The following is a 25,772-nucleotide window of genomic DNA, read 5'->3' as shown; positions in this document are numbered from 1 at the left end:
TCCTGAATTGAATTTTGTCTTTGCAGGAACCCTTTGTGTAGCCCACCGAGGCTTCAGTGTGTCTGTGAGGACAGGAAGCATGGGAGAATCCTGAAACTCTGCTATCCTTTGTCTACTGATGTGCCTGAAAGGAACCAGTCCCCACTGGGGGGCTGGCTGTCCTGATTGGACTGGCATCCACCCTTTCTGTAATCTTCAGGAAGAGTTTGAAGAGGATGGGTGTGAAATCCTGATAAAAAGTGAGGTCCCTGAGGCAGAAGATCCAAAGAAGAAGATGCCCAGAGACACCTGCAGCCCCTTCCAGTAACCGCGAAGAGACCACTGCTGTCCTAACCCAATTTCGGAATCGACAGAGGAGCTCCAAAGAGGACGACTCCTTCCCTTTGGCTGGTGGGACCAAATAGCCATAAGACGACCTGCAGAATGAGTCATCCCCTAATGTGCTGTGACCTTCCTGGGTTGCAAACCACCAATACCAGGGAACCTCTGACCCAATTGCAGTGGATCAACCTCCAGTAAACAAATCCTCCCAGAACTTTGGTAAGCGCCGGTTGGACCTCCGGAAACAATATCTACCTCCTCAAAGACTGGGTGGTAGGCGTTTGCTCTTGGAGCCTGTGAAAAGGTGCCAAAACTGCAGACCAGCATGGTAGTATGAAGAATTCCTTGCTGAGAGTCCTTTATCGCGACTGCTGCTGTGACATCCCTTCCAGAGTACCTCCTTTCATCCCCATGACTAAGTAACAGTAGACCGGGTCCACCGCTGCTGCAGAGTGAAAGAATCCAGCTGCATTTGCTTCATTCCCCCCTAAAGTACTGTGGGGCTCAGGGTAGACCTTACTTCAAGCCATTTTGTCACTCCTGTGTTATTGGAGTGCTTTATTGGGTGTTTGCATGTTCACCCAGGCCTAATGCTCGTGTGTCTATAGGGAGTCCTTTCCAAGGTCCCTGATAACTCTGTGACCAACCAAAGCATTCTACTGACTAATAATCCAAGTATCCACTTTACCATCTCTGCTACTGTGTCTGATCTGCCTTCCCTCCAGACTGACTCTGAAGAACTCACAGCTAGTTAGGGATAGATTGCTAAAGCCTTGTGGCCTATAGAAAGTATTATACATCTATGGAAGTAATGAGTTGCTATTGCTGGTGCTAAATAACCCTTTTTATTCTTAGAACTGAACATTTTCTGAGCGACTATCATAAGTGATTCTACTTACCATCAAACTGTGTTCATGAACTGTACATTTCAATACTATTGGTTTACTCACCTGAAGTATTGCTGATGTTTTCTATTGTGTTGATTAGTTTAAATAGTACTTACACACCTGAATATAACATTGCCTTGTGCACATAAAATACATGTATATTTTACTATAACTTCAAGTCTGTGAGAGTTTCTTTGGGCCTATGTATTTACTGAGTTAATTGTACTTACCTACAGCTCACATCCTCCTCCTAAAATAAGCCTGGCTGCTCTGCCAACCAACCAAACCTTTGGGTAGTACAGACTTATACTAAGAGTTTGGGCCTATATACCAAAGGGATAATTTTATAGAGTCTCATCTGCTGGTAGACTTTAGGAAAACTCCCCTAACAGGTATGACGTCGGATGAAATTAATAGTCTTGGTTCCTACTGGGTGCCCTATTTTAATATCAAAGGTTCCAACAATGACCAATGGAAAAATCCAAACCTAATCTTAATACATTGTTTAGCCTCCTGATTAATACAAGTCCATAACACAAGATTTCTAAAAGGTTTGGTCAACAAAACGTTGAATAACCTATTCCTTCAAAGTCCTTCCCTATTATCTAAACAAAACAGATCTCAAAGGTTTCCTTGGTTGATCCCCTCCTGGGGTTAATCAAGGTTCTGCCTTAAGCATGAATTCTTAACAACACAAATTCACTGGGCTGCCACAAGGCCTTTCGTTTCTTTATTACTTCAACCTTCTTAAGTCTCTCCATGACTTTGGTGTCTCTCAGACTTTTCACAGGTCTCTCCCCGACCTTGGTTTCGCTCAACATTCTCCCTGATCCCTCTATGACCTTGGATTCTCTCAAATGTCTTTTAGGTCTCCACACAACCATGGCTAGTTCAATGCAACACTAATGATGGTAATGGGATTTTCTCCTCTTTCTCATTCAAGGTCTTTTTCAGTCCATAACACAAGATTTCTAAAAGGTTTGGTCAACAAAACGTTGAATAACCTATTCCTTCAAAGTCCTTCCCTATTATCTAAACAAAACAGATCTCAAAGGTTTCCTTGGTTGAACCCCTCCTGGGGTTAATCAAGGTTCTGCCTTAAGCATGAATTCTTAACAACACAAATTCACTGGGCTGCCACAAGGCCTTTCGTTTCTTTATTACTTCAACCTTCTTAAGTCTCTCCATGACTTTGGTGTCTCTCAGACTTTTCAAAGGTCTCTCCCCGACCTTGGTTTCGCTCAACATTCTCCCTGATCCCTCTATGACCTTGGATTCTCTCAAATGTCTTTTAGGTCTCCACACAACCATGGCTAGTTCAATGCAACACTAATGATGGTAATGGGATTTTCTCCTCTTTCTCATTCAAGGTCTTTTTCAGACTAACAATATCCTTATCCTCCTGTCAGGGGATCTCCCTCTCCAAATTCTTCAAGGTAGCACCATACCTTCAGGCCTTCATTTTGGTCTCAAGGATTGCACATGGGACCTTTACTAGATCCTGAACAGCATACCGCACCATCTCTTCTGGTTGGACGTCTGGCAAAACCTTTCCAGAGTAACTGTTGCACAGCCGATAAGACATGTAGTACCTCTTCCCAGGTAGTGGTCTGTCTGTATATCCAGTAAGAGAATTACAGCCCATCTGCTTCCTCCCAGTCTGCCCCCCAGTCTGTCTTTTTCTAAGCCGGCCCTTGGTTTGTTTTGTGTATACTGACTGGTTCACCTTATGATGAGGCCTTGTTGAAAGCATGGACTGATTATTTCCCTCTTTGCGGTCTTAATTAGGGCCTTAATCTCCATAATGGTCGAATCAGAGTCTTTAAATCGGGACCAGGCCTACGCCGCCATTTAGATAAACCAGTTTGAGACATGATGCACTGCTGTGGTGTTCAGCTGGGCTTGTTGACTTTGCTGTATTGTCTGTTGCTCCAGCCGACCATTTTTGCTATGATGATACAGTACTGAAAGCAGCTTTCCATTGTTTCACTTTTCTCTGCTTCAGCGTCTCACAAAGTCTTGATGTTTGCCTCTCAGTTGTTTGATAAGCTTATGAAAGTCAGAAAGGAGAGTTTAACTGCACAACCATTGTTATCTTCACTCTGAGATTTTAAGGTTTGCTTTTTATCATGTTTTATAAAGAACTGACACAATGGAGGTTTTCGACTGTTACATACTAACTGCCTCATCACGAGTTTGGCGGTAACCCTTAAAAGCGGCTATTACCGCCACATTTAAGGGTCCGCCAAATCACGGGTTTGGCAGGATTTACCCCCAGCTCTGTAATACCGCCGACAGTAGTAGTGCCGAAAATTCCCCATTGGGCCCAATGGGGAATGGGGAATTACCATTCCGCCAAACCCGTGATCCGACGCTATTAGTGCTGGGGGTTTGGCAGTAACGCTAATAACCCCGGCAACTTCCCGGCAATAATATCACCGGGATACTGCCCAACTCGTGATGAGGCCCTTTCTTCTGAGGCATGCTGGGCACTGTAGACCTATATCATCTTCGTAGATCAAGATGATTCCTTTTACAAAATGGAAATATGTCTCTGAGGGGTGGGAGAGCCCAGGGATTCCCCCTGCATCCACACTCTTGGAGGCGCATAGTTTAGTGGCCAGAACACCCAGTACCATTTGGTTTGGACCCCACAAATGAAAGCATATGGAGCTGCTTCAATTCGCCACAGTAGGGTTGGAGACTAACTGGCTGAGGTGAAAACTGACAGATTAACAAGAAAGAAATGCACTGCAGGCCACAAAGGACACTCTACCCAAAAGCTAAAAGAAGAAAGGGCCAAGCGGGAAAATGCATCTATAAATGAAACAGCAAAAGATGGGTAAGGGGGTAGCAGGAGAGCATTAAAAACCAGGACCAGAAATAGTTAAAGGCCAGATGTGTAATTTAGCAGAATAACTGTTGGCCTTCAAAATATTGGGAAGAAGTGGATAAAACACGCAGAGAATCTCATAAAATGACCACCCCACCACCACCAACTGAGGTATTGTCAAGGTAAAAAAGACAGACAGTATGGGAAATAGCACCTGCAAAGCAGGGGCCCGAATAGTCCTTTAACCAGGGCTCAGTAAGAAAAACCACGTCATATAGGTCATCTAGGAAAAGATCATACACCTCTGAAGTATGTTCAGGCATATAAAGAGCATTAAAGAGCACCATGTGCAAGAAATAAGGCGATAAGAGGCAACAGAGTCAGAATTAAAGAAATCATGCCAAAGAAGTAGAAAAGAGCAGGTCACACTTACTGGGAATATTATAGAATTAGAAAGTATGTTTATAGTGTATAGTAAAACGGGAAGGAGACTGGTATAACAAAGAGCAAAACGTTCAGAACATGTATAAGTACAAACAGCTGATACATATCTGATCTGGGGCATCTCTTTTTTTTGAACTTCTGTTTATTAGGTTGACAATACAGCAGTTCTACATAGGTTCAAACAAACATTGCAGTATTCAATTTCAAATGAAAGTCATGAGCAAACCATTTAAACCAAACCCTATAGTTAAATTAAACCATGCAAAACGTAACTAAATGAACCTCAATAAACATAATATCTAATACATACAAAACATCACAAAGAGAAGGAAAGTAGAATAAAAAAAATGCTATCCTCCATATGTCACCAAATACTTCCACAGTATATAAAATCAATCATAGAGGGCATCAAACGATCCCCAAAGCAACAAATATTCATCTTCCTTGCCTCTATTCTTCAACGAAACCTTATCATACCTAGATAAAACCCTCAAATCCATCAACCAATCTTCAACGATCTGGGGCATCTCTAACAGCTGAATTAGAACTGAGGGATTGCATTAGAGTGCCACGTCATGCGCTTTGCATTGATGTGGACAAACATGCTTCTCTTTTGCATGCCTTTGGCGTGCCAGTGGCCCTCCCACTATGCATGTCCTCTGTGCAGATGGAACTGCTACTGCCTGTGTCACATGAGTAAAATGACCAGCAGCAGAGCGTTGATACAGGTGAGAATGTGGTAGCCATCATGAAATGGTCAAAGTAACAATAAGTCAAAAAAAGATAAGGCTGCTAAAAGAAAAGGGAAAATGGTCTTAGGATTTCTCAACCGTAAGGTTGGTACGATTAACAGAAAGGAAGAAATGTGGCCATAGCACATCATGGGAGACCAATCGGGAGAATAGGTTGAACAAAAGTTTATGAACAAAAGTGGATCATACCACTGCACTCATATATTGAGGGCTTGAATGACAGGATTGAATGCCTTGTTTTGCAACTCTAGAACTAAAGTTTCTTTCAAGTCATCCCCTCTGGCCCACCCCTCTTCCTACCGTGAACACCTTGGACATAACTCAGGTAGACTCACTCCCAACAGTGGGCTACTATGCATTCATCTTCCTCATTTTAGCATTTTTATGTCTACAGACATACGGAGGAGGACAATTTCTGTCCTCTGCCTTTCATTACCCCTTCACCATGGTACCCTCGACTTCTCTCAAGTGAGTCTGCTCTCTTTCAGTGAATATTCCCTTAACCCCCTCCCACACTTTGTAGTAGTGACAACCTCATTCTACTAACAGCACCGTCACATGTATCCCTTAATGCTACTCCTGGGTCCCAATAGCGGCTATCCTTACCTTTGTTTAACCTCTCCAATATTGTTCTGTTACTATCCCATCAGCAGTGTCCTCTCGAGCTCTTCGCTCATCCACCTCCAACTCCATCAGGGTTAGCCGCTTCTCCAAGCAGCAAGTTGGTGGTAGATCTCTTTTGCTGGGGCCTCCCTCTAGAACAGCCTCCATGCCTCTCTGAAACTTGAGGAGAACCATCTCTGGTTCTGGAAGCACCTCAAGACCTTCCTCTTTGCTTCTGTTTTCTCTCCTCTTCTCCCCTGCTGATCCCCTGGCTGAATCTGAAATGGCACTGGTTACCTGGCTACCCTCTGATCTCGGACCCAGGTCCCCTCCCTGCCAGTTGCACACCTGCTCTGCCCCTTGGCAACCCTTGTACTCAGGGACTGTTTCTGTATCCCTACAGCCCCTTCTACCACTTGGCACGTGATGTCAGCACTTGCACTTGCCACCAGCTGGCCATACTTATATTTATTGTCTTTATTTATTTACTGTTATCCTATAAACTGCGCTGCCACCTCCCCTTTCCCCCTTCCTCCCTCCCCTGCACCTGGCCTAGTAGGATCGTTGTCTTTCTGTCTTCCCTCTGTTTCCCCTCCCTTACCTTGTCGCGCCTTGAAACACTTGTGTATAGGCATGTTATAAATGCCATATCATATCATAACGTATGTAATTATGTCATCACATTTAAACATCAGAAATGCTGAACTCTCGAATGCCATTGCACATATTTTGCTTGTAAGGTGCTTGATGCTATTTTTCGTACTGCCTTCATTGTTTCACTACGTGGAATTTACCAATATAATTTGCCTACCCACCTTAGTGGTATACCTGGTTGAATCCCTTAAGAGTATGCCCTTTCCCCTTTTTTTGTAGTGGGAGGACGAAATAAGTGTATCTGATTTTCTGTACTTGCTTTCCAGTGATGATCATTCAGCTTTCAGTACCATCAATCACAGCACGAGCATCCTATTACTGGCACTTGGTGTACACAGGTATTTATTACCTTGCTATGACACTGGATGGCTATATACATTTATTAGGTTACTATTCCTTTTACCGACATATTCCTTTTCACTACTCTGAATGTCTTCGCTACATTAAATTACAAGAAGGCCATCATCTATGGAGAACAACCTGTGCGTCTATACCATCACCCTACATAGAAGTCACATCCATTGATATTTACATGATTTCCGCAACACTAGGTTCTTTAAGAGCATCTGCATTATTTCATAAACATTTTCTCTTAATATCTGCTGTTTAACAGGCCTGAAAATATGAAATGAAAAATCAATGCTCAAAGTAAAGCACTATTTAACCTATACTTTGTTTGTACACAGTAGTCTCTGTATTTCCCAGGATCTCCCTTTGATCATAGACCTCCCTACAGTGTCTAAATGTAACTTTAGTAGATATATTAGTGTATTTGTTTTTTAACTATGTGGCCTTTTAATGAAAAGAGGTACAAAGTAAAAATAATTCTTATCTTTGTCTTCCTTTAATTTAGAAATGTGTCTTAATGAGCTGATTCTATGCAAACACTATGTCACTCTAAAGTATAGCCACTGCTGTTAATTTGATGTCTGAATATTATGGTGCACCGTTACCACAGATGCACATGGAGATTCAAATAACACTGGATGTATGGATGTTATCTATATAGAATTTGAAAAGACCTACATCCACTTGCAAAGTTTAGCCAAATGTCCATTTGAAGGGGACTATAGCGCTTGTTATTTATGTATGTGGTGCACATGCTCCACTTGCAATCTAGATGTTACCAGATCTCAGTTCTCACAGTTTTATTTTTATTGAGGATGTGTTACAGGGTTGGACAGCTTTAATTACAATGCAGGATTTTACCCAAAATAAATATCTGGGTGGATTTATCCTTAGAGTTGGAACAGTTGTCACAGTTCACTCAGTTCAAGAGAGGTTCTCTCAACCCTCCTTGGTGTTTTAGGTTTTCTGGGTGGCTCCCACCTTTCTTCTTCTCAGTCTGATCTAGATGTGGACTGCCCAGGGCCACATAACCCACGGATCACATTGTAAAATATTCTGCTAAAAATGAGGATTGCTGGAAAAAGCTGGAATGGAGAACTAGGTTAATGGTATATCTGCCTTGATTTACCTGTGGTCTTTGCTTCCAAACCTCTCTAAGTTCCCAATAAACTCCTTGGCCCTAGCTCATACCTCGGTCTACCATCTGCTCCTGTTAGGACCAACTGGGCCCACCGAAAATGCACCTGCTCTTACTAGTAAGATGTTGGCTCTGTTGGCTCCCCTCCTTCCTGCCTGATGTTCTTGTCCCCACCCTTTCTCCCCTTTCTGATGTTATTCCTCTCTCTTCAGTGCCAACTGTATTACCACTACCACCCCATCCTCGTGATGTTCTCTCTTCACTGTCTGCTTGTCCCACTGATGTCACTTCCTCCATGTCACTACCACTCTCTGTTGATGCCACCATTGCCTTCTCCATGGATCCATACCCTCCTGCACCTGAGCTGATGTTATTTCCGCCTATTGCCACTTGTCCTTCCACTGAGGTCACATCCTCTCCTTCTAATACCTTAATTCTCATTGCCCGTCCTTCTCTCTGCTTCACTCTATTGTTCTTACCTCCCCGCTGGTGACCTCCTCCAATTGTTCACTCTGACCTTCTCATATTATCAGCTCCCTTTTCACCTCCTCAATCCCCACCACCTTCTTCTGTTCACTCGTTCACCCACATCCCTTGATAGTATCACCTTCTCCTTGTCTCTCACCACCTCCATCTGCTCCCCATCGCTACCAACACACCACTCGCTTCTGTCTCTCCAGCCTCTGCATCTTTTACTGCTCTGCAGTTTCTAGCCTTCTACAAACACGAGCCTCCTGCTCCTATAACCCACAGATATAGACTGGAGCTGAGACCGTTTATAGTGAGCTTCCTCCTCCCCCTTGGTGGGCATTCCAATGAGGGTCTGCTGGGAACTTGGTGAGGGCTATCTGTGGGCTCATTTGGTTACTTTGCGTTCAAGGGGCTAGGCCAACTCTGTTATTGGCATACCTGCCATCTTGCATCTTACTGACTCTCCTTTGACCCTCCTGGGTGCACTGCCTGTGCAGTACTGAGCTCTGCTCCTCAATGTTCCCAACATGTGTTTTACTGTCTGGGAACACAAATGGTCAGCTTGGAAGATACCTTATATCCACTGGGCATGCAGAGAATTGGTAAGATTGTATCTGGGGGCAAGAGAACCCTTTGCAAGGGAACAATGTCACCTTCCATGGTGACACTTTCAGCATTCAATAAATTGAGAACTTGCAACACTGTATCTGAGGTTCCACAGATTGCACCACCGGATGCCCTGGGGAAGTATTCTTCGATGTATCAAGCAAGTTTGTAATGCTATCTAAACACTCACTACCATCACCGATTACAGAGAAACTCTTTCTCTTAAAAGAAAACCCAGTCTTTTCAATTCTATGAATTTTGGTCTGTTCAGGAAGCAATTCAGACCTTTTCAGTTTGGGTGGGTGTATGCTAAGAGCACCCTGCCAGGTCTCTAAAGGGTTTAGAAATGGGCAGAGCTTTCAGGGCAGGGTTGGCCTATCAGGCCAGGGGAGTGGGGAAGGTCTTGCCTTCGAGGACTGGCCTGAAGGGTTGTATTGTGATTCTCCCCTGCCCTGCAGGAGGAAACAAGGTGAGGTGACTTAGGGATCCTCTGCATAGCAACCCCAGGCCCAATATCTAAAGTGTCTGGGTGGTACCTGGACCCTTGAGTCCTCACCTTGTCACTCCCCGGAAGCAGGCAGGGGACGTCATCACAGCAGTCTATCTATCTATCTATCTATCTATCTATCTATCTATCTATCTATCTATCTATCTATCTATCTATCTATCTATCTATCTATTATGTTTGTATATAGCGCCAGTCACCCATGGGCCTCAAGGTGCTCACAAGACAAATACAACAAAAACCAAAGAGCAGATGTCAGGAGGGAAAGTCTACATCAAGGAATTGAAGAAGGGACTTAGCCCAGGCTGAATAAATGTGTTTTTAATTGTTTCTTGAACTGGGTAGTTGACTCACAGCCCTTAAGAGCAGACAAAGCTGATTCCAGCGATACAAGGCCCAGGCATGAAAGCCTAAGCCACCAGTCCTTTTCAGTGGAACTCGTGGTGCTGCAGGAGAATATCTTTGTTAGAGCGCAGAGTTCGCCGAATGGGAACCCTAGTAATACTGGCTGACAAATAATTTGGGGCTTTGCCTGCTAGACAGTTATGAACCAACATGGTGCCTTTAAATATGATTCTTTGATTAACGTGCAACCAGTGTAGTCTTCTGCGAGCGTCAGTGACATGAGTACGTCGGCTGAGGCCGCAGACAGCCCAAACTGCTCCATTTTGGATCACTTGTAGGCTTTTTACATTAGCCCAGGGGGAGCCAATAAGCAGGCTGTTGCAGTAGTCTGATTTGGTGTTAATAAAGGCTGCTGCAATCATAGCCCCGTTGGTCTCAGAAAGATAGGGACGAATTTGCCACAGTAGATGAATATGATTTGATAGGATATGATATGATAGGTTATTTATAACGCGCTTAATACCCAGAGGTTTCTAAGCAAGGACCCGGGGATCGAACCTGGGTTGCTCCGTGTTGTCTTGCTTCCAAGGCGATCACGTTGCCCCTGAATAGGAAGATTTAAGATGAAGAACATGCTTCTTAAATGTGCGGTGGGAGTCAAAATAGACCCCTAATGTTTTCACATAATCGGAGGCCTTAATGATGTTACATGCAATGCAGAAACTACCATAGGAGGAATCCAGATGATTGAGTTTGGCCAGTGTACCCAGAATAAGCAACTCGGTTTTCTTATTATTAAGGGTCAGAGAATTCTTGGCCATCCAAAATTGTATGGCATGAAAAAATGTGTTAACCTTCTGTATGTCCTTGCTGTAGAGGCCTGACAGCTCTATAACGATCTGGGTGTCGTCTGCATAGTTTGCGAAAGGGACACCCACTTTGGATAGAAGATTGCACAGTGGTTATATGCAAATATTAAATAGAAGTGGCGACAAGCAGGATCCCTGTGGGACCCCACAAATCGACATCGCCTTAAGAGACTGCACATTATCCTCGGTTACAAATGCAGTTTGTGGGTCAAGAAAGGATCTGAGCCAGTTAACCGCAAGCTCAGAGCATCTGCCCACCCCGATCAGTCTATCAGCCAAAATTGCATGATCGACCAAAGGCAGCCGAAAAGGTCCAGAAGAAGTAACAATTCCCCCCGCCATTGTCGTTTATCTCCACGATGTTAGATTTGAGATCAAGTAGGGCAGTCTCGGGTCCGTGAATCACACAGAACCCAGACTGAGCAGTAGGGAGAATTTTATTCTGTAGGACAAAGCTTTGGTATTGGTCAAGTGCAATCTTGTGCAAGATCTTTAACACAAAAGAGACTTGGTGATTGCTTGGAAATTCCCGGGATCCCAGGCATCGAGATTCTCCTTTTTCAATAAGGGGGTAATCCACGCCTCCTTGATGTTATCCGGGACAACAGCTTCGGCAAATGACCGGCTAACAAGAATAGTAACCCAGGGTATCAGAGTATCTCGAAATTCTTCAAAAAGTGAGGCGGGGAAGCTATCCCCTTTACATGACGTAGGTTTTAACTTAGATATGGCTTCCTGAATCTCACTTTCTGACACTTTGTGAAAAGAAAAGCAGGGAGCAACTGGGTTATAAGAGAGACATGCCAGAGGTGTGTCTTGATCAAGAGATTAAAAAAAGGTTCAATTGATTTGAGGTATTTTGTTGATGGAATGTAAGTTTCTGGGCAAAGCAATCATAGATGTGTTGACACCATACTTTATCTGCTTCTGGGAGATTATCTACAGGACTGCCCGTTAGTCCGGATAGCACCTTAAACAATTCCCTTGGCTTAGATTTAGCTGATTCAATCCTGGCAGTAAGGTAGTAGAGTGAGAAAGTGTGTGTATATTTGTTGCTGAATGGATATGAATGAGTTGGATGTAGGAAGGGTGTGTTCCATGAAAAACACAGCTGAGTAAAAGCATAGAAATCAATATTATTATATTTTCTTCTATTTGATGTGGTTGTAATTGTGTGTGTGTGTCTAATGTGTAAATGAAATAACATCTTAACTGTTTACTGGATTGTTGGATGTATTTTGGAGCACCAGGTACAATATTTCAGAGACCAACCACAGATGGAGTAGGCGATCAGGTGACCAGAGTGTGTTTCATCTCTTCTGGTTGGCTTCACTTTCTGTCTGGAACTTCACTTCTATCGCCCATCTTGGATTGGTAACATCACTTCCTGCGGCCATCTTGGATCAGCTCTATCTCCAACTGTAGGCCACAAGAGGCTCTTCTGTGAGCACCAATCAGGAAGAAATCGTCTCATGCCAGCAACACCAGGGACAATATCAGAGAGACCCCCCACTGATGGAGTATGTGTGTGTCATCCCTTCTGAACTCCCTAGGGGCGGCCAACCAAGGGTGTCCCAGTTAAGAGTGGAACAGTGAAGGGTGAAGAACAGCTGTTGACCAGCCTCTTTGCCTCTTGGCCTATGGGCCTTTGTTTTGCTGTATCTTGCTGCTTGTCTGCAAGTACCCATTATTACTTCTTCTCAGATTCACCCTCACCATGCGCTTCTCATGCTATCTCTACCTTTCCATTGTACTTCTCTCTTCACTTTCCTCTGCTCAGAATCATTTCAACTCTCTTCCCATCCCCATCATCTCCTCTACACCACCTCTCTTCGCAGACCTCTTTGTTTCTCATTCTCCTTCTCTTGATCTCATTACCATTACTGAACCTTGGCTCTCTTGCTCTGACTGTACAGCCCTTGCTGCCCTTCATGACCCTGCCTACAACCTCGCTCACCCCCTTCCCCACTAGCAGTGGTGGTGGTGTAGGGCTGTTTTCATCTTCCAAACGTTCTAGCTCTCCTACTCCCCTCTCTCCTGCTAATTGTCCCTCATTTGAATACACTATCGCCACAATCACTGCCCCCTATGGCATACATATTATCCATCTCTACAGGCCACCTGGTCTTTTTAAACTACATCCCCCAACTAATTGACTCTCTCCCTCCCCATCACCATCTCACTAAGATTGGTTACTTCAATCTTCCCTCTCTCTCGGCTGCTTTATCCACGGACTTAAACTCTCTTCTACTTAACCACTCACTCTCTGCCCACCCATTCAAATGGAAACTCCCTTAGTCTTATTCTCAACTCCCCTCAACACTCTGCCTTCTCCCTCCAATCACTCTATCATCTTGGCCTCAATCTCCACTCCTGGTTATTCCTCATTCTCTCCATCTACTACAACTATTACTATGTGCAGGTTTCCCTCCTTCAAACTCCCTAACTACATTGCTGGCCTACAGCATTCTTTCTCCTCCTATGCTGAACTCACCTTTCCATCCACTGAAGAAGCCTTCACTAACTAACACTGCTCGTTATGCTCCCTTTTTCTCCCACTACCCTCACACTACACTCATTCCTAAATCCTCTCCTCCACGGCCCTGCATTACACCTCTCATCCATACCCTGAAAACAACAATGCAGAAGAAGCTTTGCACTTGGCAACGGTCAAGACACCCCTCTGATCTCCAACTCTATCTCACTGCTCTTCAAAACCATTCCTCTACACTTGATTTTCACATTTCATCTCAATCCTCCCAACCCACGCGCTTCTGAAAATATCTCAACTTAATTCTCTCACCTCCTAATCTCACCTCCATCTCCTAAACCCTTTCTGCAAATGATCTTGCTCTCTACTTTGCATCTAAAATATCAACCATTCAGAATACCCTCGCTAATTTCCTTCTATCCCTTCCTTCTGCTCACTTTTCTCGACCACTCCTACCCTACCCTCGCCTCGAGGTACTATGTCTTCCTTTGCCCCACCAATCCTGATGAGGTTATTGCCCTACTCCTCAAGGCTAACCCTTTCTGTGCCCCCACTAATCCACTGTCCTGCACATTGTGAAGTACATAGCTCCCAATGTTGCTCCACATCTTACTTCACTCTTCACCTCTTCTCTTTACAATGCCAATTTGCCCTCACCTTATAAGACAGTTACTGCCATCCCTCTCCTTAAGAATTAGGTAGGTTGCGAGCTTGGAGATACCTGGTCTAGATCCTGCTAACTGTATCTCCTCTACCATGCTGTTCAAAAATACTAGTGCAAGTAGAATTGAATCGACTCACTGAGTTCCTTGATACTCACAACCTCTGGGCCAATCTTCAGTCTCATTTCCAACCTCTGCATGCTACTGAAACAGCTGTGCGCAACATTAACAACTTTATCTCTTCCGATCGGCATACAAACCTTTCATCTATTCTTATTCTTCTCACCCTCTCTGCTGCCTTCGATAATGTTGACCATTCTGACCACTCTACATTATCTCTCCTTGGCATCAGAGATAAAGCACTCTGTTGCTTCTCTAAGCTAGATTGCGCTCAATAAAGACCATAATAATAATTATAATGAGATAAGGTCTTGGTTTGCTTCATACCTTGCCCCCAGAAACTTTCAGGTGTCCTGGAACAGCCATACCTCCCTACTCACGCCTTTACTGTTGGGACGCCCTTACTGTTCCCCCAGGGCCTGTCCTTGGTCCACTTTTCTTAACTCTCTTTACTTCGCCTCTTAACACCCTGATCTCCTTTTACGATTTCTCCTATCAACTCTTCGCTGACAGCACTCAGGTCAAAATACATGCTCAAATACAAAATAAAAAAATCTTTTTAAAAAAAAATGAAGTTCAACCAACTTAATATAGGTTTAATAAAGAAACATTTGCTACAGTTTTTGCAAGTAGGTGAATGCAAATACTAAGTAGACCAGTATGCGTTATGAATACAGACACATATATAGTGACAAAGCAAACAAAGAAAAGATCCCCTCAGTTAGAGGGAAACTATGGCGGCCCAAAATCCAGTGTACAGGTGTCGCTACATTAGTAAAAGGGCTCAATATCAGAAAAATCCTTGAACCTATTCCTTTCGATACTGCTAAACAGCTAATCTCCTCCTTAGTACTTTCTAGAGCTGACTACTGTCCCAGTCTCCTAAATGACCTTAGCAACTATGTTTTTTCACCTCTGGACAAAGGGCTCCACTTCGAGGTCCAAACACTTTTCAACCTTTTTTGCTTTACTTTTACCTCCTCTGCCCGCCGCCAGATTGGATGGCTATGAAACATAGGGCTAAGTATAACCTTCTTCTCATCATCTTCAAAACTATCCATGGTTTTGCCGCACCCTGCCTACCTTCTCATATCATGCCTGAATCTCCGCTCATTAAGATCATCCTCAGCTTACCACCTCGCCCCCTGTGCTCCCTCTCGTTTCCGCTCCCTCTCCCTCATTGCTGACCTATTCTGGAATACTCTTCCTCTCCGGCTCTGTACTACTCCAACTCTGCCACTATTTAAATCCAACCTCAAAGCTCTCCTTCTTTCTGAAAAACCTGTTTCCTCGGGATGTCCATGAAAAAATGGAATGTGAAATGCCTGAGGTTATTTGAGCGCAAATGACTTTTGTTTTTTTCTCCCCAGACATTTCTGGCAACCGCTCCCCTCCACCCCTTACTTACCTTTTAACGGTTCACTTCGCTGCGTACCGCTGACTCCCTGTCTCCCTGCGACACCTGTTCCATTCACTTCCGTAGATGGGAACCGGGGCTGCAGGGTCCTTTTATATATTTATTTTAAACTTTATTCTTTAGGAAGCGTGGGACCCCCGCCCCCCTGCCCCCTGCAGCTCCCTATTCCATTATCGTGGACAAGGGTGAAGGGGACACCCCCGCAGCCTCTGCTTCCCTTGTTCGCTATAATTCTCAGGCATGGTAAAATTGTTCGAAGATTTGCGGCTGTACGGTACAGCCGAAATTCGAACCATTCTACCATTCGTTTTTTTAAAATTTTCATTCTTTTATACGGATACCGTTTCCTAGCACTCTATGCTACTGCATCACCCTCTTTTGCTCTCTCCCTAGCCCTCATGGAAAACCCTGGAGCACTTTACCATCACCCCTTCATCCTTAATTCAGCACTTTCTCCTGTCCCTATGTCATTCTGTTCTGGTCGCTGGTTTAGGTTTCCACCTTCCCCTGCAACATCTGGTCTTCAAGTCCCCTTCTCTCACCCCATTGTAAGGGGAACATGTCCTCCGCTCTGTTATCAATGGTGAATTATGTATGTGTTTCGGTGCCGAAAATGCATTGCTTTCCCTGTGACTTTTATTAATAATAAATAAAAATTATGTTTTACCATTTGAGACCTGACCTTTGCAAATTGTAAATGGAGATTTGAAAGTTTAAATATATGCACAATAGGTGTCCCTTGTGGAAATATCTACAATGGTGGGGACCTCTGCTCCAGCAAAGCAAAGTGAATAATGATCTCCACTGCAGTATTGTGCGGCATGGCCAAGGGCCTCCCTTACAGCAATGCACAGTGAATGAGGTCCTCCAGTACTGCACAAAGTGCTGCAGAGAGTAAACAAGTCCTTCCCAATGTGATGCACAGAAAGTGCAGGAAGAAGACACAGGCACCTGCACAATCACTAATGTTGTAAATACACACAGCTACACACAAGGAGGACCATACCTGTATGCATACTTTCAGGAGCACACGTGTGTGCAATGAGATTCACTGTTGGGCAGACCCTTGAGCAAACACACAGGTACGCTCACCTGGCTTGCAGGCTCTTTCTCCACAATCGGAGGGGGTGCTGGTAATTCCTTAGAAATTCTTCTTGGGTTTATAGCTGGAAGTGGCACCTGTGCTCTCTGCACCGGCTTCTCGCAAGGCTCTTCCGCCCGCTCCTCCACCTTCAAGGTACACATGGAAATGCACATTAATCTTTACTGTCCCCAATGATAATAACTCATTTCACCCTAACACCACATTCTCTGTAACTCCCCATTCCTACAATCCCTGAACATAAGGGATGTTCCATGATTATCTTCTAACCCTGCATTCAGAGCATGTCACTCCTGCCTTGTCAATAACATGTAAAACCTGAACAGTATCCCCTACAGCTGCGAAGAGGCATGAGGTGTATCCCAAACCTGGGTGGGTAATAGGACACCCCAGGTATTCGTGTCCCCTTCTTTGTACATATGCTTGTTTCTTTGCTTGGGCCTAACCTGTGCATTGGTTTGTGCAGGGAACATTGCCTTCCTGAGACAAATAGACACCAGGGGCAGGCACGGAGAACTGTATCATTACACGCCTGGGAATGTACAATACCATAGTAGTTTGATGCTGCCATTCATGCCAAAATACCTATCATTCCACAGGTGTTAATCCAGGCTTTCATATCTTTGCATTCTAGGGAATGCCCCCCTCGATTTATATTGGTAAAACGAGATCTTCAGGTTCCATAATGAAAGAACAAACAGGTCTGGCTGAATATCTCCCGAATGACGTGGGACATATTGGCATGCATGTGTACCCAGACTAGTGGCCACCAGTGCATATGGGTCCATCAGGTCACACTTAGACTGCTACTGAGGCTAGGAGACCACATCACCTTGAAGATCCAAGCAGGGAGGAATAGACAGCCACTTTGACATGGACTTTAAATGGGACATCTGCTGTAAGTTTGTATTATGCAAGCCTCATCACCTGCTGCTGGTTTCTCCTTTCTGGGAGTATTTCTAGCTCTCATGACTGCAGGCTGATGTACAGCGTCCACCCAGAACTGAGCTCCCCATTTTGAATAAGCTGTGACCACCGGAAACTGCTACCAAAGAGAGCTGGAAATTCTCGCCACTCCCTGAAAGAGGATAGGGGTGGCTGAGCCCCCACCCAAGAAGCATCAGAGTCCTCATGAGGGAGACAGGCGATACACTAGAGCACGGTACTTCTTCTCGTCTCTGTGAGCGCTTCTTTATTGCCCACTATGGCACACACAGCAATTACTGTTTGGGTTGTTGCAGCGGGGGGGGGGGGGATTGGGTATTCCACTTTACTTCTTAAAGCACAAACCCACCCTGCCTCCATCTGGTTGCTAAATCTATGATTGCTTCCAAGTAAACCTAAATCATTACATCAAATTAGATATTTTGACTTTCATTCGTTTTTGTGGGACTGGAGATGGCATTTACATACATAACAACATACTACATGCCTGTATCGAACAATGGGCCTCATTACGACCCAGGCGGTAAGTTACCGCCTGGGCCGTGACTTTACCACCATGGCGTAAACTACGTTTACGCCATGGTGGTTGGCGGACTTACCGCCCCATTCCGACCTTGGCGGGGCGGTAAGTCCCCAATCCCCATTTACCCTTCCCCATTCCCATTTTTGCCCCATAGGGTATAATGGGAGTGGGGAAGGCGTTAATTACGCCACCGTAAATTACGGTGGCGTAATTAACTCCATGGTCCCTTAGCGCCATGGATTTTAACACCTGCTAAAAGCAGGTGTTAAGTACGCCATGGCGCTAAGGGACCTCGTACTCAGGCGGTAAGGGTCGGCGCTGTTAACGCTGCCGTTAACCCCTTACCGCCTGGGTCGTAATGAGGCCCAATGAGTGAGAGCAGGTGACTGTATACCTCAGAGGAAAGTTTAGGGAACTCAGCGGGTCCCATGTCAGATGATCAATCATTTGTAAGGTTCAGCCTCCCATTGCGTTGCATTACATTACTTGCAGTTCTGCATTTAGACAGGAATCACTCCCCTCTGCAGGCATGTGCGCGACTCAATGACTGAGCAGATGGGAAAATAGCTTGAACACACTTTTTTCGCCTTATTCGCTCATCATTTGATGTGTGTTCTGTGTAAAACTACAAATCAAGTACACAAACAGGCACAGAGAACAGGGTATTTCCAGGAGGGGCTACTTAAGTTGCAATGCTGTAATGTTTGACAAAGGCATCATGCCATCCCTGCCTGCGAAAGTGGTGAAATACTATATCTGTAGTCATTAAGTTTGCAAGGCACCCCCTCACTCCCAAAAACCCCCACAGTGGGGTGGGTCCAGGGGAGTAGCCCACAGTATGTCGCTCCAAAGCAGGGCATGAGTAACCCTGGTGCAGCACCCTGTAGGACGCTTGAGCTTCCACCCTCCAGAGTACCTTACACATGAACATATGTATAGATGCATATTCATGTATTTCATGGATGACAAAATGGCAGATGGCAAAACGTTTCCTCAACGGTCCAAGAGCAGTTGTTACGCTCACCTGGCTCCCACAGGGGCGTCGATCGGGCCCGGACAGCTGCGACTTCCTCCAACGTGAAGCGTAGTGCAGGGATGACAGATTGGACTGGACCGCCTAATCTCGTCTGCTTGACCCATAGAAATATTCTCCTGCAAGTGGAGAAAGGGATTCAGCCACCCGTGGATTTTAGTAATGGCACCCCACTGTTCTCCCCACTAATCACCACCGATATTCACTTCCTGTAAGCTCACCTTATGTTTGTAAATGATGAGCTCTCCATCCTGTGTGGAATGCAGGGGCGCGTAGATACCAGTTACTTCACTGGTTTGAGGGCGTTGGAAGAGTTCCGGATGAATATTGACTCTGAGGTTCCAGGCGAGAACCCGTAAGTATAAAATTCCAAGAGTTCAATATGTCCGATGTTCACTCTTGTACATTCCTTTCTTGTGTTGCAGCTGGGTCCAAGGGAAGATTGTCTTGTGGCAGCTGATGGTGTTGAGGTAAGAGTCTGTATTACCCAACACTGTCCGGCAAAAGATGCATGTGTTTAAATTGCTGGTTTCTCTCTCCTTACAGGTGCGGCGTGAGAAGTTGCAGTTTGTTACAGAATAATGCCTCTGGTTGTTAATCAGGTAAGTCTATGGTGGAGAGGTTGTATTTGTTGGCTCTCTCGACTCACCTTATGTTTCTTTTGTCCCCTAGATGGTGGAATTCGGCAGAGAAAATGATGGAGGCTGCGCCGGATCGAAAAATGCTGTGAGGACTGGTGAGTATGGCGCGGCGCTGCAGCTGGCGATGCGACGTGTGTAGAATAATTTCCTTTTCAAGTTCGAAGACGTGATGGATCCGGAATTCAGGTAAGGATTGAAATAATATCTGTTTTCTAATCTTTCCTTCTTTCTTCTATTGCTCTCTGGATTCGAGACGGGTGTGGCTGAAGACTGGATGCTGACTGCAGGCACAGTGAGCGTTACGCTGCTGGATGCAGAATAACACGAAGCATGTGCTGCTGTTCGGGCGTGGTTTAAATAGCCTCCAAAGTAGTTCCAGGTAAGAAGTCCCTAGAACCACACCCGAGTAAAAAATAGTCCCTGTAGAAAAATAGTCCCATCCAGGCCTCACGTTGGCTTGGATTCATTTGCAGCATGGTCTGCATGAGGGAAGTAAAGTCTATGAGCCTGGCGCCTATGGCGTCAGGACTGATTTCTATTATGAGCCTGGCGCCTAAGGTGCCAGGACTGAACCCAGACAGCCCCCAGTCGGGGCTGCTGGGGTTTTATTAAATACCTGGATGCCTGCTCCCGGGGCTGATGGGCTTGATCCGGATGCCCGGGGGTAGGCATCATGACAGCACTCCCCCCCAAGGCCCCTCCTAAAGTTCCTCTTCCCCTCGGTCCTGGTTTGTCTGGGAAATTCCGATGGAATTTCTTCACCAACCGAGGTGCATGAACATGGTCACTAGGTTACTATGACCTTTCTTGTGGTCTGTAACCCTTCCAGTCAATTAAATAAAAAAGTCTTCATTTAACCATCTTAGAGTCCAGGATATTCTTTACCTCGAATTCAGGTTTTCCATCTATTAGGATGGGGTCAGGTAGTTTGGTTAATCTTGTCCCAGGTTGAACTGGTTTTAGAAGTGAAACATGAAAGACAGGATGAATCCGCAACTTAGAGGGTAATTCCAATTTGACGGCCACCGGGTTGATAATGGCCTTAATGGTGTAAGGTCCCAAATATCTAGGATTGAAAGTTTGAGTTCCCTTTAGAGGTATGTGTTTTGTAGCTAGCCAAACTTGATCTCCAATCTGGTATTGTGGAGTTTCACTTCTATGTTGATCAGCATTTTTCTTGTATTTCTCCTTTGCTTGTTTCAAGTGTTCTATTGCTTCCTTAAAGGCTTGTGTAATAGTAGAGTGCAGATGAGTCACTGCAGGCATTTCTAAGTGTTGAGGAAAATCGAGTTCTGAGGTTCGAGGATGATGTCCATATATGGTATAAAAGGGGCTTTGTCCGGTTCCTGAATGTACGGAGTTATTGTATGCGTATTCAAAAATCCATAAAATATCTTTCCAATTGCTTTCGGTTTGGTGTAGCATACAACGTAGGTATTGTTCAAGAGTCTGGTTGGTCGTCTCCGTCTGACCATCAGTTTGGGGGTGGTGACTGGTTGATAGCCTTACGTCGATTTTTGCCAATTGACAGCATTTCTTCCAAAATTGCGAAATGAATTGGCTACCTCGGTCAGAGACCAATAACGAAGGAAATCCATGGATTCGAACAATGTTTTAGAGAAATTCCTTGGCCAAAATCGAAGCGGAAGGTAATCCTTTTATAGGAATAAAGTGGGCCATTTTAGAAAAAAGATCCACAATAACTAGAATGGTGTTAAATCCATTACACGGAGGTAGATCTGTAATGAAGTCTAAAGACAAGGTGTGCCATGGTGTAGGTGGAATAGCCAAAGGTTGTAAAAGGTCAGCTGTTTTTTTCTTCTGACCTTTGTTTTGGGCGCAGATACCACAAGACATCACAAATTACTTTACGTCCTTTCACCAGGTGGGCCACCAGAATTGTCTTTTAATTTTAGCTTCAGTTTTTGCGATACCTGGGTGTCCTTCCATAAGGTCGTCATGATAATTGGAGATGACTAGTTCTTGTAGTTCCTTGTCTGGTAGAAATAGACGTCCTTGATAGTAAAGCAGGTCATTGTTGACTGAATAATCTTGGCCTTTCTTTACCCAGTCCTGCAGGGCTGCTGGATCGAAAAGTTGTTGGATTTTTAAATTAATGTCTTCTAGAGTCTGTAGAGTAGTTATGCCAAGAATTCTTTGTTCTGAAATTATAGGCACCGGTTCCAGGTTCGAATATACTTCTCCCATCCCTATTTGGGATAGGGCATCTGCCTTGCTGTTTTCACATCCTGTTCGATAAGTGATCACGAAATTGAATTCGGCAAAGAATAATGCCCACCGAAGTTGACGCGATGATTGGGCCTTGCCTGTTTTCAAATACTGCAGATTCCTGTGATCTGTGATTACCGTGATGGTATGCCTGGCAAAGAGAAGATAATGCCGCCAAGCCTTGAAGGCGGACTTGATGGCTAATAACTCCTTATCAGTAACTGCATCGTTTAATTCGGGTGCTGAGAACTTTCTTGACCAGAATGCTACTGGATGAAGTTGACCGGTTTCCGGATCCATCTGGGACAGGACAGCTCCCATGGCTAAACTGGATGCATCGGTTTCAACTATGTATGGAAGCTCAGGGCGTGGATGCTTTAAGACATGTGCAGACATGAATTTCGATTTTAGCTCTTGGAAGGCTTTTTCAGCCTCTTCAGTCCACAAAAAACGTTTGTTTTTTCGCAAAAGGGCTGTGATGGGGTGTACAATATGTGAGAATTCAGGAATAAATCTGCGATAGAAATTAGCAAATCCAAGCATGCTTTGTACCCCTTTAACAGAACTGGGTGATGGCCACTTGAGGATTGCGTCCACCTTTCGAGAGTCCATTTGAACTCCTTTTGGAGTCAGGATAAATCCCAGGAATTCAACTTCTGTAGAATGAAAAACACATTTCTCCAATTTTGCGTATAATTTGTGCTGGCATAGTTTCTCTAGGACTGCACGAACGTGCTTCACATGGTCTGATTCTGAGGAGGAGTACACTAGAATATCGTCTATGTATACGACAACACAGATGTCAATGAGTTCACGAAGGACATCGTTCATAAAATACTGGAAGGCTGCTGGTGCATTGCACAACCTGAAGGGCATCACCTGGTATTCGAATAACCCGTACTTGCTGCGAAAGGCAGTCTTCCATTCATCGCCTTTCTTTACACGTACCAGATGATATGCCCCTCTGAGGTCTAACTTAGTGTAGATACAAGCATCCTTTACTTGGTCTAGTAATTCTGGGATCAGAGGCAATGGGTATCGGTTTTTTACTGTAATCTGATTAAATGCGCGGTAGTCTATGCACGTTCTAAGGTCACCTTCCTTTTTAGGCACGAAGAATAGAGCTGAGGATGCAGGAGATTTGGATGGACGAATGAAGCCAATAGCAAGGTATTGGTCCAGATATTGTCGTAGGTGAAGATTTTCGGGTTCCGTAAGGGCGTAGATTGTACTGCATGGAGGTTGTACACCGGGTACTAGGTCAATTTGACAATCGTATGATCTGTGAGGTGATAAGGTATTTGCCTTTTCTTTTTGAAAAACATCCTGAAATTCTTGATATTCGTGAGGTAACTGCACATGGTAACTGGATTAGTAACGGTGGCCAGGCTTTTGTTCAAGGTTTTTTCCAGGTAACAGGTGTGTGCACAATCTGGGAAGGTCACTCTCTTCTCTCGCCAATCAATACAAGGATTATGTGTTTCCAACCATGGCATTCCCAGAATTATTTGGAATTGCGGGTCCTTGATTAAATCAAACACAATAGTTTCTCGATGCCCATCTTGAACCAACAGTGTCAGCTCAGTAGTGGAATGAGTTACAGGCCCAGAGGCAATTTCAGTTCCATCGACTGTGGTGATGACATCCGAAGTGGTCTTTTTGCAAAGGGGTAGATTCATCCTTGAGGCCAATTCGTGGTCCATGTAGTTTCCTACGGCCCCGCTATCAATGTATGCCCTTACTGCCTGCATATGTGATGGCTGCCTTGGATCAATTAGGACCATTGGTATAATTAGGTGGGAGGTCTGAGTGCCCTTCTTTAAGCTCGGCAAGCGGACCTCTACGCTTGTCGGGTGTGGGCATTTCCCGAATCAGGCTCTATTTGACTTTTGTCAGCAACTCCTACTACTTTCTTGGGTGGTTTTATAGGGCAATCCCGTAGAAAATATCCTGCGGTGCCACAGTACAGACACAATTGCATCTGCTGTCTCTGTTCTCTTTCCGTTTGAGTTAAGGGTCCTTTAACCCCCCCGATCTGCATAGGTTCTGATCCATCTGTTCCTTTGGGGGTGACATTGGGTTTAACCCATACCCAACTCTCGAACTTAGCTCGCTCAGCCTTTCTATTCTGAAGTCGGTGGTCTAACTGGACCACTAAGTCTATATATTCTGCGCAATCCTGAGGTGGGTTCACAACTTGAGCCAAAACATCCTTGAGTTCTCCCCGAAGCCCACAATGAAATAATGTAATTTGTTTCTCCTCAGGCCATCTGGTTTCCACCACCAACCTATTGAAGCTAGCGATATAGGTTAGCAGATCCTGATTACCCTGTCGAAGGGATAAAAGTTCGTTATCCAGGGGCTGTCCCTGTGAATGTCTGGCGAATAGTCTTTCCATGCTTCTTTGAAAACCCTGAAAATCCAGAAGAAGAGGATCATCCTGGTTGACTAGTGGAATTGACCAGTCAGCTGCGCTGCCACTAAGATATGATAGTACAAAGGGTACTTTGGCTTGGTCATTTGGAAAAGCTCCAGGTCTGCATAAAAAGTGCAAGCGGTATTGATTCATAAACAGTGCAAACCTTTTTGGGTCCTCAGCAAAGGGTTCGGGTGGAGCTAAAGGAATAGCCCGTGGTAGGATTACTTGCACAGGATTGCTCGAAACAGGAGCTGGGTTTCCCCCGAGTCAGGGAGGGGTGTTTGCCCAGCTTAATTTTGCAGCAGTTGTCTAGCAAGATCATCTGTGCGTTCCTTTGACACAATCAGTTCTCTCCTCAGGGCATTAGTCTCTTGGCGCTCAGAGTGCACTTCCGCCCTAAGTTCCCCTAATAATTGGGCAAGTTGGTCTGTTTCAGAGGTTTCCACAACGCCCGGGTGGGAATTTGTAGATAGGCTTCGTGTTCTGTTACGCTCACCTGGCTCCCACAGGGGTGTCGATCGGACCCGGACAGCTGCGACCTCCTCCAACGTGAAGCGTAGTGCAGAGATGACAGATTGGACTGGACCGCCTAATCTCGTCTGCTTGACCCATAGAAATATTCTCCTGCAAGTGGAGAAAGGGATTCAGCCACCCGAGGATTTTAGTAATGGCACCCCACTGTTCTCCCCACTAATCACCACCGATATTCACTTCCTGTAGGTTAACCTTATGTTTGTAAATGATGAACTCTCCATCCTGTGTGGAATGCAGGGGCGCGTAGATACCAGTTACTTCACTGGTTTGAGGGCGTTGGAAGAGTTCCGGATGAATATTGACTCCGAGGTTCCAGGCGAGAACCCGTAAGTATAAAGTTCAAAGAGTTCAATATGTCTGATGTTCACTCTTGTACATTCCTTTCTTGTGTTGCAGCTGGGTCCAAGGGAAGATTGTCTTGTGGCAGCTGATGGTGTTGAGGTAAGAGTCTGTATTACCCAACACTGTCTGGCAAAAGATGCGTGTGTTTAAATTGCTGGTTTCTCTCTCCTTACAGGTGCGGCGTAAGAAGTTGCGGTTTGTTACAGAATAATGCCTCCGGTTGTTAATAAGGTAAGTCTATGGTGGAGAGGTGTATTTGTTGGCTCTCTCAGCTCACCTTATGTTTCTTTTGTCCCCTAGATGGTGGAATTCGGCGGAGAAAATGATGGCGGCTGCGCCGGATCGGAAAATGCTGTGAGGACTGGTGAGTATGGCAAGGCGCTGCAGCTGGCGATGCGACGCGTGTAGAATAATGTCCTTTTCAAGTTCGAAGACGTGATGGATCCGGAATTCAGGTAAGGATTGAAATAATATCTGTTTTCTAGCCTTTCCTTCTTCTTTCTTCTATTGCTAGGAGCTCTGGATTCGAGATGGGCGT

General features: G+C 44.9%; 1 protein-coding gene across 3 annotated transcripts in view; it reads right to left on the bottom strand.

Annotated features, from left to right (window-relative positions):
• The window catches only part of LOC138514148 (src substrate cortactin-like), a 524,537-nt gene that overhangs the window by 114,620 nt on the left and 384,145 nt on the right, over positions 1-25,772 (bottom strand). For 2 of the 3 annotated variants that reach the window (XM_069629449.1, XM_069629450.1), the window contains exon 13: positions 16,559-16,696. The exons of the other annotated variant lie outside the window; for it this stretch is intronic. In XM_069629449.1, the coding sequence (XP_069485550.1) occupies positions 16,559-16,696 (138 nt within the window). The remainder of the gene's footprint in view (positions 1-16,558; positions 16,697-25,772) is intronic. 3 annotated transcript variants of the gene reach the window in all.

This window comes from Ambystoma mexicanum, chromosome 12, assembly GCF_040938575.1.
Source record: "Ambystoma mexicanum isolate Mex_15411 chromosome 12, UKY_AmexF1_1, whole genome shotgun sequence".
Taxonomy (NCBI): Eukaryota; Metazoa; Chordata; class Amphibia; order Caudata; family Ambystomatidae; genus Ambystoma; species Ambystoma mexicanum.
This window is presented reverse-complemented; position numbering and strand designations above follow the sequence as displayed.